This window comes from Vipera ursinii (assembly GCF_947247035.1).
Source record: "Vipera ursinii genome assembly, chromosome: 11".
Lineage (NCBI taxonomy): Eukaryota > Metazoa > Chordata > Lepidosauria > Squamata > Viperidae > Vipera > Vipera ursinii.
The window spans coordinates 17,899,269-17,911,728 of record NC_139524.1 but is presented as its reverse complement, the minus strand read 5'-3'; the positions used below and the strand labels follow the sequence as shown (position 1 = coordinate 17,911,728).

Sequence of the window (12,460 nt, the reverse complement as noted above, 5' to 3'; positions counted from 1 at the left end):
CAACGGATGTAAGAAGTTCCCCATTGAACAAAAAGCTGGAAAGGCATAACTGAAAAAATAGAAGGTAAATCGTTTGCCCCTGTAAACCAAGAAGCATGGCCGCACCTTTTGGAAGCATCCGAACCATCTAACTTTTGTAGCCTCTCCTTCATCTTTAGAAGAAAGCTGGGCCCCTCCCCCACCTTTTGAAGATGCTCACCCAAAGACCACTATTGTCTTTTTTTTTCCCCAAGAGGCGCCTGAATGGGGCGACCCAGATGCCTTGGGGAAAGACTGGGCCATAAAATCTTCAGAAGTGTTCTGGGCTGTTTCCACACACTCTCACCCCACTTTCCTCTCCTGCCCCCCAACCCACCCGTCCCCATTTCTCCAGCTGGCTGCCAGGGAAATGTTGGACAAAGGAAGACCTGATTAAAAAAACAAAAAACAAGAAGCCTCATTCAGTGAGATGGTGCTTCTTAGGGACTGAGCGCCAAAGAATGGAGGCCTTTGAACTGTGGTGCTGGAGAAGACTCCTGCGAGTCCCTTGGACTGCAAGGTGATGAAACCGGTCAGTCCTAGAGGAGATCAACCCTGACTGCTCTTTGGAAGGCCAGATCCTTAAGCTAAAACTCAAACACTTTGGCCACCTAATGAGAAGGAAGGACTCACTGGAGAAGAACCTCATGCTGGGAAAGATTGAGGACAAGAGAAGAAGGGGACGACAGAGAATGAGGTGGCTGGACGGAGTCACTGAAGCAGTAGGCGTGAGCTTAAAGGGACTCCAGAAGATGGTAGAGGACAGGGAGGCCTGGAGGAACGTTGTCTGTGGGGTCGCAATGGGTCAGACACAACTTCGCAACTAACAACAACAAGAAGGGCAAGAAAGAATGGAGGAAACTCATCCAGGAGAGAAGCAACCTAGAACCAAGGAGAAACTTCCCAACAGGGAAAACAATGAATCAGCGGAAGGGCTGGTCTCCAGAAGTTGTGGGTGCTCCATCGCTGGAGCTTTTTAAGAGGAGATTGGACAAAAGTGTTCCCCCCACCCACCCCGCAAGCAACAGGACTTTCTTGTGTTCCTTTTGAAGACGTTTCGCTTCTCATCCAAGAAGCTTCTTCAGCTCTGACTGGATGGTGGGGAACGGAAGGATTTATAACTGCTTGCAGACAGATGATCGTTTGCATTCCTTGGACAGTCGTGAATGCAAATGGCCACCTGACTGCAAGCAGTTATAAATCCTTCCACTCCCTCTAGTGCAGCGTTTTCCAACCTTAGGAACTTGAAGATGCGTGGACTTCAACTCCCAGAATTCCCCAGCCAGCATAGCTGGCTGGGGAATTCTGGGAGTTGAAGTCCACGCATCTTCAAGTTCCTAAGGTTGGAAAACGCTGCTCTAGTGGAGCTGAAGAAGCTTCTTGGATGAGAAGCGAAAGGTCTTCAAAAGAAACACAAAAAAAGTCCAGTTGGGGGGGGGGCGGGGGGCGGGGGCGGGGCGGGGGGGGGAAGAAAGGAAGCACCTTTGGGACAACCGTGACCTGGATGACTGAGAACCTCCATAGACAGGGAGATTGGACAGCCAGGTGTCCGAAATGGTTATAGGGTCTCCTGCTTGAGCAGGGGGTTAGACTAGACGACCTCCAAGGTCCCTTCCCACCTGCTCTATTCTGTTCTGAGATTGGAGGTGGGTGGTATTCAGAGAAGGAGAGAGCGCGCTCTGAGTCAGTCGATCGCACCAGATCTCTCTTCTCTCTCCTCCCCTCCCCTCCCCTCCCTCCCCTCCCCAGGATTTGCAGCTGATTCTCCTCCTCCTTGCAAACCGCCCCTTCCTGTCCCTCCCTCCCTCCGCTGCGCTGCCTCCTCGCGAGGAAGAAACGAAACTTTCGCTTCTCCGCCTGCTCCGGGCTGGGTGGAGAGCGGGTGCTTAGCTTCCCACTGCCTTTCTCTGTCCAGCGGCTGCAGCTTCCAGCAGGGTAAGGACACCCCCCCACCCCCCCCCAAAAAAACCCCGCACTGTTCCTTCCTGCAGCCGATTTCACGGGTGCGTTGGCTGCGTTGCGCTCTGGTACCCGTTTCCTTCTCCCGGGGGTCTCGGAGGGAGAGAAGGGGGGGGGGGTGTCCCGTTCTCACGTTACGGGGTTGCAACTCGCGGACGAGTTTGCAGGACCTTCTGCTCCCTTTCCCACCACCACCACCACCACGGTCAAAGAACGGGGAAGCGGCTCGTTGACTTCGTTCAGACGTGCTGAAGCAACCGGGTTGGGTTCAGGGACGACCGGAGAAAGGAGGAGACCTCATATTCAGTCCCGGGTTTATTAGAGTCCCCTGGTGGTGGGACTCGGGACTAAAAAGGTTGCGTTGGTGCTTTGGGGGGGGAATTTCCTCTTTTTGTTTGCACACAGGGGGTGCAACCCCAGTTGTTTTGCTTGCTTGCTTCTTGGCACTCATCCTTGTGTGATCCAGCTGCCTGTTGCACTAAGCCCCCAAATCATACTTAAAGCATACTCTGCTCAGGGACACTTATTCCCTCTCCCCCACCCCCTTGGAGAGTTCCCTAAATTAATTAGACTGTGGAGGGACAGGAGACCACCAGGAAATCCTAGGGTGGTAAACCAAATTGGGCAGGGGGAAAAAAACCCAACATTCTAGAAAAGAAAAAAAAAAGGCTGTGGTGATTTCGTATCCTTGCCAAGCAAACTGCACAAACCTGCTCCTGGACTCCCCACGAGATTTTGGGCTTCACATTAAACTATTTTATTTTGTCCCACAGTGGCGGAAGCTCCCGGCAACCAACCAGGCTCCCTTTGCTGGGAACAGAAATCGGAGTAAAGTTAGACGTTTGATCTGAATTTCCAGGAAACCTTCCCGACTGTGTGCATTCAGGTAGTCCGTCACACACACACACACACACACACACACACACTCACACACACAGGGGATCACATGACCCTGGGACGCTGCCACCGTCATAAATATGAGTTGGTTGCCAAGTGGGGATGCTGCAACGGTTGTGTGAAAAATGGTCAAAAGTCTTTTTTTTTAGATCCATTGTCACTTTGCACATCACTAAATTAAATAAATAAATAAATAAATAAATGCACTTTTGTAAGTTGAGGACCACCTGTACTCAAAAAGCAACTGTTACAGTAATGAAATAATGTTTGCCTCTGCTTTTAACAGCTTCCTATTCCACACACATTTCTTTATGTGTGTGTGTGTGTGTGTGTGTGTGCGCACATCTGGGGCATATCTTTTCCAGATAATGGGAAAATAACTTTTAGGGGGGGGGGGGAAATCAATTCGCTTTCTTTGGGAAGCAGCCTGACTCATCTTGCTTCTAGGAAAGCGTGGGGTTAATCCTCCCCTTTCCCAATTAGTTTTATATTAAATTAAAACTCCCAGCAATTCCCTGGGGGCAGAAGCTGCCTAATGCATTTGGAAGGCCTCAAAGCGCCAAGGAAAGCTTGTTTTATCAGCCTGGTTTGAATGTGAAACGTGTGAACCCAACTTAAAAAAATAAAATAAATACTATAGCACCCTGTTTCTCCATCTTTCTCGATCTTGGAAGAGGTGTGGACTTCAACTCCCAGAATTCCACAGCCGCGATGCTGGCTAGGGAATTGTGGGAGTTGAAGTCCACCAACTAGAGCAGCGTTTCTCAATCTTTGCGGCTGGAAGAAGCGTGGACTTCGACTCCTAGAACTCCGGAGCCAGGGGAATTCTGGGAGTTGAAGTCCAATTATCGTCCGGATGGTCATTCCCCTTAGCTTGGGATAAAGAGTCCGTGGGCTTCATCTTGTCTTCTCTCCTTTTTCTCCAAGGATGGAGGGAGACTTCCAGTTCCTCTTGTGTGAGAAGTGCCAGAGAGAAGCCAGGAACCCCAAACTCCTAGTCTGCCTGCACACCGTCTGCAGCGAATGCCTCGAGGAGAACAAGCAGTGTCCGGTCTGTGGCATCTCCATCCAGACCTTGGAGAGTTTCCCGCTTCAGGATAACCTGCTTTTCACCAGCCTCCAGGCCAAGCTCAAAATCTACCAGAAGATCGTCAGGAATCAGGAGCTGCTTTGCAATCGCTGCAAAGGAGGAGCGGAGTTCTGGTGTGTCGAGTGCGAGGAGTTCCTTTGCCTGAAGTGTTACCAAGCCCACCAGTGGTACCTGAAGCAGAAAAGCCACGAGACCCAGCAGCTGGCCAATCTGAGGAAGGAGACGGCCCAGAGTTTTCTAGAAGGGACGAGGAAGTCTTGCAACCTGTTTTGTGCCGAGCCCAGCCACAACAATCAGCCCATAAGGTGAGGATCTTTCTTGGCAGCTGAGAGAGGAAAATCAACCGAATATAAAGGTTTATTTGGGAGCGGATGATCTCAGCGAGAATCTGAACTACTAGCGGTCAAGGGAAATTAGCGGGAATTAAGAATAGAAGGAATTCAAGGTGGGGTGGATTTAGGTCTCTTGTGAGCGCGAAGGGATTCAAGACTGGTGATGAGCTTGACCCCGCCCTCCCTCGGGCTCAGCCTGCTCATCTCCTACACCATCCTAACTTCAAAGGGTTGTAACTTGAGATCTACTCATTTTACTTGAAAACAAATTGGCAATGCCATCTTTTTAATCCAGGAAAAGACAGAAGGGATTCAGGTGTCTTTTTTTTTTAAAAAAAAAGCAACAACAACAACTGGTCTTCTTGTGCCTAACAGCATCTACTGTCGTGGCTGCCACAAACCCCTGTGTTGCTCTTGTGCCCTGCTCGATGGAGAACATTACAACGCCAAGCTTTACAGTGACATCCGGGTGGAAATTGAGAGCCAGAAGGAGGAACTGAGGAAGGTCAAGGAGGAGCTGGTGGAGAAGAAGAGGAGTTACGAGAGCACCCACCACAGCGTCCAGGAGCGACTGCAGAAGCTGGAGAAGGTACGGAACGAGACCCGAGAGCTGATCCAGAAGAAGGTAGAGGACATGGTCCAGTGGATTCAGCACAAGGGGGAGCAACTTTTGGAGAAAGTAGACCGGCAACTGTGTGTGGAGCAAGAAGAAGCCAAGAAGAAGCTGGAGTCTACGGAGCAGTTCCTCAAGCGAATGGAGGCCGGCGAGCGGCTGGTGGAGAAGATGGACCTCTTTGCTTCGGACCAAGAGGTAATGGACATGCAACCCTTCATCAAAGACTCCCTGGAGAAGCTCAAGAAAGAGAAGCTGCCCGCTTCCAGCTTTCGGATCCAAGTGGATAACTTTGATGAGGTCAAAGGGGAGCTCCAAGTTTTGCTTAGGAGAGTCAAAGGAGAAGGTGAGAAGCTTTTGGAAAGCCAGTTCTTGTGGTTGTTCTTTTTTTCTGGGGGTGGGGCAATGGTGTCTTAAACAAGGCTGGGAGATCATGAAGGAACATCTGTGGAGGCATCTGTGGGACAACCATGAAGGAACCTACAGCCATATCGATACCAATGGTATTTTTGATGGGGAACCCAACTTTACAGCCCAAAGCTGTAAAGGAAGGGTGTGTAAGCTTGGCACCTCGAAGACCTGTGGACTTCAACTCCCAGAATTCTCTAGCCAGCTAATTCTGAGATTTGAACTCCATGGGAAAAACAGGATGAGTAACACGACGATTGGAGAAGTTGTAGTACCAATAGTTTGGGGCGCTAGAGACTGTGGAATGTTGTTTAGGAATCGGCTCTGAGCAGCTGGTCTGTCTCTTGGTTGAAGAATCGAGGTAGAACCCTAGGCAGATGCCTTCAGCCCAAGCTTTGATCACCTCAATCTACTCTTATTTCTCTCTTCTGCTTCTAGATGCCTTTGGGTGTACAGCTTCCACGCCCGGATCTTGCTGTTCGCAGGCCAATTCGGTAAGCTTGAGTTGGGTGGATATGGAAGTGGACACTGCAGTCGCAAATGGTGAGGGCCACTGATGCTGGGCCTGGGTCTGGCTCACAGGACCCTATTTCGTCACCCATCCTGTGGGCAGAAGGTTGATCAGTAACAACAAGTCGCCCTCTTCTTAAGACCACCACTGAGCTCAGAATTTATGGCGCTAAGTGAGAAACCTGTTAAGAGAGTTTTGCCCCGTTTGGTGACTTAAGTGAAGTGAATCACTGCAGTGGTTCAATTCACTTAACGGTTGTTAAGTGAATCTGGCTTCCTCATGGACTTTGCTTAGCGGCTGGCCCAAATGATGACACTAATGCCGAGCTCAGTTACAGTCATAAGTCGAGGACTTCCTGTATAATAGCATGTCTCAAATATCTTTTATCAGGAATATCATGCAGACCAGCTTCCTTCTCCCCATCTCTGTTCGCATTAAAACTCGTTTCAATCTCTGCTTTTTGTTGTTGTTGTTGTTTGCAGGATAGTCTGCCCAATGAGAAAACTCCATCCAGATATAAAGGGATGAAAATAAAAAGGCCCATGTACGCCGTCAGTGTTGCCAAAACACCACAAGGCTTTGTAAGTGTTGGTTATGTGCCTTAGCAGGGGGTTGGACTAGATGACCTCCAAGGTCCCTTCCAACTTATTATTATTATTATTATTATTATTATTATTATTATTATTATTATTATTATTATTATTATTATTATTATTATAGCTTTTCGTTGTTTCACCTGTTCAGATTTCTCTACTTGTCAGTTTCAGCTCTTTTGGCGGTGGGGGTGGGGCTTCCAATTTATGATAACGGGGGAGGGGGGGAATTGTAAATTTTCACTGAATTTTCCTTGAAGCAGGGGTAGAAATATTTCTACTCTGAAATTAGTTCTTCTTGGCTTTGCTTCTAAGCTAAGCTAACGTGCATTTGACTCTAAAAAATTAGTTGTTCTTTCCCCCCCCCAAAAAAAAACACCAAGCAGGTCTGACTGAAATAATGTTAGTTTATCCACTGCTTTATTTTATTACTTTTTTTTAAACATCCAATAATGTAAGCAGTGAAACCTATTCTGATAGGAAAGGAAATTCCTGTTTGAGGCAAAGACCAGACAATTAGGATTGTTTTAAGGAGAAATTGGGGAGGTGGGCTTGATGACTGACTCAAGAGCTGGCCAATCAGCTAGATTAGGGATCTATCACAAAAACCTACGTTGGCTCAGTCCAACTCTTTGACGGAAATCTCTTTGATCCGGATTGTAGACCACCTCGATTACGTCGCCCAGTACTAAGCGACCGATCCAGTTGGAGAAGTCCATCCAGGCTTCACCCAAGCTGATGAAGTTGGAAGAACATGAGGACGACGCTTGTAAAGTCTCCAACAAGGAAGTTCAGGAGAAGGTCCTCAGCCCTACACCCCTTTTGTTGGGTGAATCGACCCCACAGAAAGAGCAAAGAGAAGCTGTCAATTTATTTGGGCCCAGGGAAGACTCACTTTCTGGGATCTGTGAATCAGGTAGGAGAGAAGCAGGTGTTTACAAAAATCAACAACCACACAGCTAAAGCCACGGGAAGACGGTCTTCAGGGGAGAGATGAAGGGACACCGTTCAAAGTGGACCTGGAAACAGAATCAGAGTAGAACTAGGAGGGACCTTGGAGGTCTTCTAGTCCAGCCCCCTGCTCAAGCAGGAGACCCTATACCAGAGGTAGGCAACCTTGGCTCTTTTATGACTCGTGCACTTCAAGGTTGCCTCCCTCTGCCATAGAACTAGGGAGGGTCCTTTCCAAAGTGCATTCTCCACTCCCCTTCCTTGTAAGGGCCATGCTTTCTCTTATCCAGTCGTTGAGCTATGGATCTGCTTCCCGAGGGGATTCTCACAGCCCTTTACACACCAATGGGCCGGCCCGAATCCTCAGATGTTCCCTGCCTCCAGGATGCTAAATAAGGAAGGCTCGGTCCATTGTGTAGCATTCACACTTGTGTTTTTCTGCAGAGGTCGCCAGCATTGTGATCAGTAGTTCTGAAGACACCGAAGATGACACTGTGGTGAGTGTGACCAGGAGGTCCTTGCCCTTCAGGACTTGGGAGGCCTTTAGACAGTGCTCCTCAACCTTGGCTGTTTGAAGATAAGTGGAGTTCAACGTGCAGAATTCCAGGCAGACGGGGGGGAATTCTAGGAGTTGAAGTCTGCACCTCTTCCGAGTTGCCAAGGTTGAGAAACACGGCTTTACATGTTGATTGACTACATTTCTCATCCTCCCTGTTGACGCAACAGGGAGAGTTGTGGCCATAACAGCCCTGGAATTCTGGGGTTTGTAGTCATAAAAGCCCTGGAATTCTGGGAGTTGTAGTCACAACAGCCCTGGAATTCTGAGGTATGTAGTCACAAAAGCCCTGGAATTCTGGGATATGTAGTCACAAAAGCCCTGGAGTTCTGGGATATGTAGCCCTGGAATTCTGGGAGTTGTAGTCACAGCAGCCCTGGAATTCTGGGAATTGTGCTCACAACACTGGGAAAGTCTTTTGGTCTGATCCAGTAAAATTGGTTGAGATTTCTGTTCATTTGTTTGTTTTCTTCCAGTGACGATCTGTTTGTTCCAGACCGGTTTCCAGTAAGCTGAGCCTGACTTAGCAGCCGCACGATGGTTGTGCAATTGGCACTTTTCTCCTGTGCTTCTGCTAATGACATCCCTGCAGAGTGAACAGCTGCCTCATAGCCCCAATTTGGAGCCGTTGTTTCACTCCAGAGCCTTTGAATCATGGAAAACGACTGTCTTTCTTTTTCCTTCTGCATAGTTTTAGCCAGCCTGCCATGAATCATGCATTGCTAATCTTCTCCGGATCCACAGGCCTTCCACGGGTGGCAGAGTCAGACGGGATTCCCGAACAAAAATATTTGATCTCTCCGTTCAGCTCCTGAGTTTTGCTACCTCCCTCTTCTGCTAGGTAAAGATAAAGGTTCCCCCGCACATGCGTGCTAGTCATTTCTGACTCTAGGGGCGGGTGCTCATCTCCGTTTCAAAGCCGAAGAGCCAACGCTTGTCCAAGGACATCTCCATGATCATGTGGCCAGCATGACTGGATGCCAAAGGCGCACGGAATGCTGTTACCTTCCCACCGTAGTGGTCCCTATTTTTCTACTTGCATTTTTATGTGCTTTCGAACTGCTAGGTTTGTAGAAGCTGGGACGAGTAACAGGCGCTCACTCTGCTACGCGGCACTCGGGATTCAACCTGCCAAACTGCCGACCTTCTGATCAACAGGCTCAGCGTCCTAACCCACTGAGCCACCGCGTCCCTGCTTCTGCTAGGAGTTCCTTCCAAATAATCCTAGGGGTTTTTTGCCTGCTTTATAGCTCAGTAACTAGAGGAATAAAATGTGTGTGTGTGCGCGCATGCGCACTGCCTTATATTTTTTTGTAAAAAATAAAAGGGGAAATAAACAGGTTTTACAAGCTCTCTTGGCTAATTTCTCCCAATGCGCTAAGCCCAAAGCAAATAAAGCACATTATGATAGGCTTGTTTTGTGAAGTTTGCATCCTATTTGTTGTGGTGTAAAGACAAGAAACAGCAGGTGGCACTCTAACACAGGAAGAGTTTGCGTGCCTTGCCTTGCTGCCTCAAAAGGGCAGAACAGAGGAGAATATTGTAGCTCAGGGTTGAAATGAAGGCTCCTTGGTGCTTCTTCGAGCTTGGTTGCTTTCTTGGAGACGTTTCATTACCAAACTAGGTAACATCATCAGTATACTGGGGTCATTAAGTGAATCAGACAGATGTTAAGCAAATCAGAATAGAATAGAATAGAATCTTGTAGTCTTCAGCCCTCTGCTCTAGCAGGAGAACCTAGACCGTCTCAGACAAGTGACTGTCCAGCCTCTTCTTAAAAATCTCCAGTGATGGAGAACCCACGATTTCTGGTGGCAAGCTGTTCCATTGGTTAATTGTCCTCACTGTCAGGAAGTTTCTCCTTAATTTCAGGTTGCTTCTCTCTTTGATCAATTTCCAACCATTGTTTCTTGTCCTGTCCTCTGGTGCTTTGGGGAATAATGTGACCCCCTCTTCTTTGTGGCAGCCCCTCAAGTACTGGAATGCTGCTATCATGTCTCCCCTACTTCTTCTTTCCTTTAGACTAGTCAAACCCAAAGTCCCGCAGCCGTTCTTCATATGTTTTAGTCTCCAGGCCTTGGATCATCTTAGTTGCTCTTCTCTGAATTTTATTTTAATTGCCCCAGACCATTGCCCCAGATCATTCAAGTGAAGAATGCGTGAGCATTTTAAATTGCCTGTAAAATAACAGTTTACCTTTCGGAGCCGTAAATGGCACTGCCGGTTTGAACTAATCCCCTGAAATGGCAGCTGTAATATTCAGCCAGCTCAATTTGCAGCGATTAATTATGCATTGCTTAATTTAAACGGTTCTCAACAATCTCTGCAAGAGCCGGTGGCAGAGTTTCCTTCGCAGCGTAGAAATCCACTGCATTTATGAAAATTGATTTCACTCGTTCGCCTCCCCTTTGCAAAAATAGTGAAAGCCGAGGGGCAGAGTTTAGGATTTAATTTATGCCGCCTGATTTCAGCGACATAAATTCTCCGTGAAGTTAGCTCGGAGAAGCAGTGAGCTTTGTAACTGGCTTATGCTTCTAATCAAAAGCCTTTATTCAAATATTGGGATGAGTCCCTACTGACCAAGGACAGCGGCTTGCAAGCCACTGTTGTCCCAGAAAACTGAATGGAATGGAATGGAATGGAATGGAATAGAATAGAATAGAATAGAATAGAATAGAATAGAATAGAATAGAATAGAATAGAATGACAGAGTTGGAAGGGACCTTGGAGGTCTTCTAGTCCAACCCCCAATAAGCTAGACACACGGAGGTGGAGATATGCAAAAGCTTTACAGATGGTCCTCGACATACAAAAGTTTGCTTAATGACCGTTAAAGTTACGACTGCACTGAAAAAACATGACTTATAACAGTTACGATCTTTGCAGCCTCCCCATGATTGTGTGATCAAAATTCACATTTGACTGCTTGATTGTGGATCATCCTGGCATTTGTCTCTGGTGGTCGTGGTGGTGTCTGAATCATTAAACGAATCAACCCAGAGTTCTTGCTCAAGGAACTAACAAATGGCCCGGCTCAAATAATCCCACTTGGGGCACCTTATGGGAAGATCCGGCTCTCTGGAGAAGGCTTTTATGTTGGGAATGGTGGAAGGAAAGAGCAGAAGAGGACCAGCAAGGGGGATGGACTCCAATACAGCGGTGATGGTGGAAGACCTGAAGAACCAAATTAGGGACACATCATCGTTGGGTGGGGGGGAGGGGAAATCTATGTGGTTGCTAGGAGTAAAAAAAAAAATGACTTCGTGGCACATCATCAATCCATCTATCAAATCCCACCGGAATTCATATCTCTCTGCAAAGTAAACCAGTATTTCTCAACCTTGGCGACTTGAAGATGGGTGGACTTCAACTCCCAGAATGCCTCAGCCAGCTGTGCTGTCCACCCATCTTCAAGTCGCCAAGGTTGAGGAACACTGAGGTAAACCATTTGGGTTATAGTGAAGTGGGAGAAACGAGAAAATTTAAAGGGAGTGGGTTTCTTCTGCCCCGCCAGTCAATGAAATAAATGACTCTTAACTTTTTCCAAAATAGACGACGATTTCCAAAAACAGCGAATCAGAAAAGAGCAGGAATAGGTAGGTGGCTGGAGAATTCTGGGAGTTGTAGTCCGCCCATCTTCAAGTCTCCCACGTTGGGAAACACAGCATCAGCACCTTGAGTTGCGAGAGTGGAAGGAAGGCCTTTTTGTCAGGAGAGCAGCCTGCGCATTGTTGTTTTGGCACCACTGCAGTCTGCTACAGAGGCATTGTGGGTGACTGGGCCAGTCACCAGGAGACAGGAGTTCTAGTCTTGCCTTAGGCACAAATCCCCACTGGCTGATTTTGGGCCAATCACCAGAATACCGTGAGTTCTAGTCCCGCCTTAGGCACGAAAGCTGACTGGGTGACCAGGAGATGGGGAGTTCTAGTCTTGCCTTGAATACAAAAGCCGGCTGGGTGAATTTCGGCCAGTCTCTCTCTTTCTCAGCCCAACCCACCTCACAAGGTTGTTGTGCTGGGGAACATAGGAGGAGGAAGGAGTATCAGATACGGTCCCCGCCGTGAGCTATTTATACAAATAAATAAAAATCCAAAAGCCTACCCGCATAGACCCAGCCCCATGCACCGATGTTAATTTCAAAGGACGGTGCGAGGGGGGCAGTTAGGAGACCAAGGGGCAGCCCTCTTTGGGCCACCAAGGCAGGAAAGTGAAAGGGGAAAGCCAGCTGAAGAAAAACCCCATTTATTCTGATTTGAGTTCGGGATGGAAAAATCAGAGGGAGAAAGAGAGAAAACCCGCTGCGAGCAGAGGAAGAACAAGCATAGCGGGACCATTCAGATGATCGTCTAGATTTCCCCCTTCGTCTGGATCCTGGGTTGTTGGAAACGGCTTTCCGGCCACAGCTGCCCAGTTAAAGGAGGAGGAAGAAGAGGAGGAGGAGGAGGAGGAAGGTAACAATACGCACTCCGTCCTTGCTTGGGCTGGCCAGAGGGGGAGGGAAAGGCCCGGTGGCTTGACATGCTAAATATTGC

At 48.1% G+C, this 12,460-nt stretch overlaps 1 protein-coding gene across 2 annotated transcripts; it reads left to right on the top strand.

The window, feature by feature from the left end:
• The first annotated feature begins 1,827 nt into the window (after nt 1-1,827).
• On the top strand, nt 1,828-9,307 carry PML (PML nuclear body scaffold). Of its 2 annotated transcripts, XM_083371460.1 has the most exons (9): nt 1,834-1,953; nt 2,751-2,863; nt 3,802-4,269; nt 4,672-5,255; nt 5,756-5,811; nt 6,311-6,409; nt 7,085-7,337; nt 7,817-7,869; nt 8,405-9,307. In XM_083371460.1, the coding sequence occupies exons 3-9, from the start codon at nt 3,803-3,805 to the stop codon at nt 8,405-8,407; spliced, it is 1,515 nt and encodes a 504-aa protein (XP_083227586.1). In that variant the 5' UTR covers nt 1,834-1,953; nt 2,751-2,863; nt 3,802; the 3' UTR covers nt 8,408-9,307. The 2 variants fall into 2 exon arrangements, with proteins under 2 accessions (XP_083227587.1, XP_083227586.1); XM_083371461.1 differs by lacking the exon at nt 2,751-2,863 and having other exon boundaries at nt 1,828-1,953.
• Nucleotides 9,308-12,460: the final 3,153 nt, after the last annotated feature.

Bases quoted from the DNA above. Each gene is read 5' to 3' on its own strand.
- PML (XM_083371461.1), top strand. From the start codon at position 3,803: ATGGAGGGAGACTTCCAGTTCCTCTTGTGTGAGAAGTGCCAGAGAGAA. The intron at 5,812-6,310 runs GTAAGCTTGAGT...TGTTGTTTGCAG, and splicing joins GCTGTTCGCAGGCCAATTCG to GATAGTCTGCCCAATGAGAA. The intron at 7,338-7,816 runs GTAGGAGAGAAG...GTTTTTCTGCAG, and splicing joins TTCTGGGATCTGTGAATCAG to AGGTCGCCAGCATTGTGATC.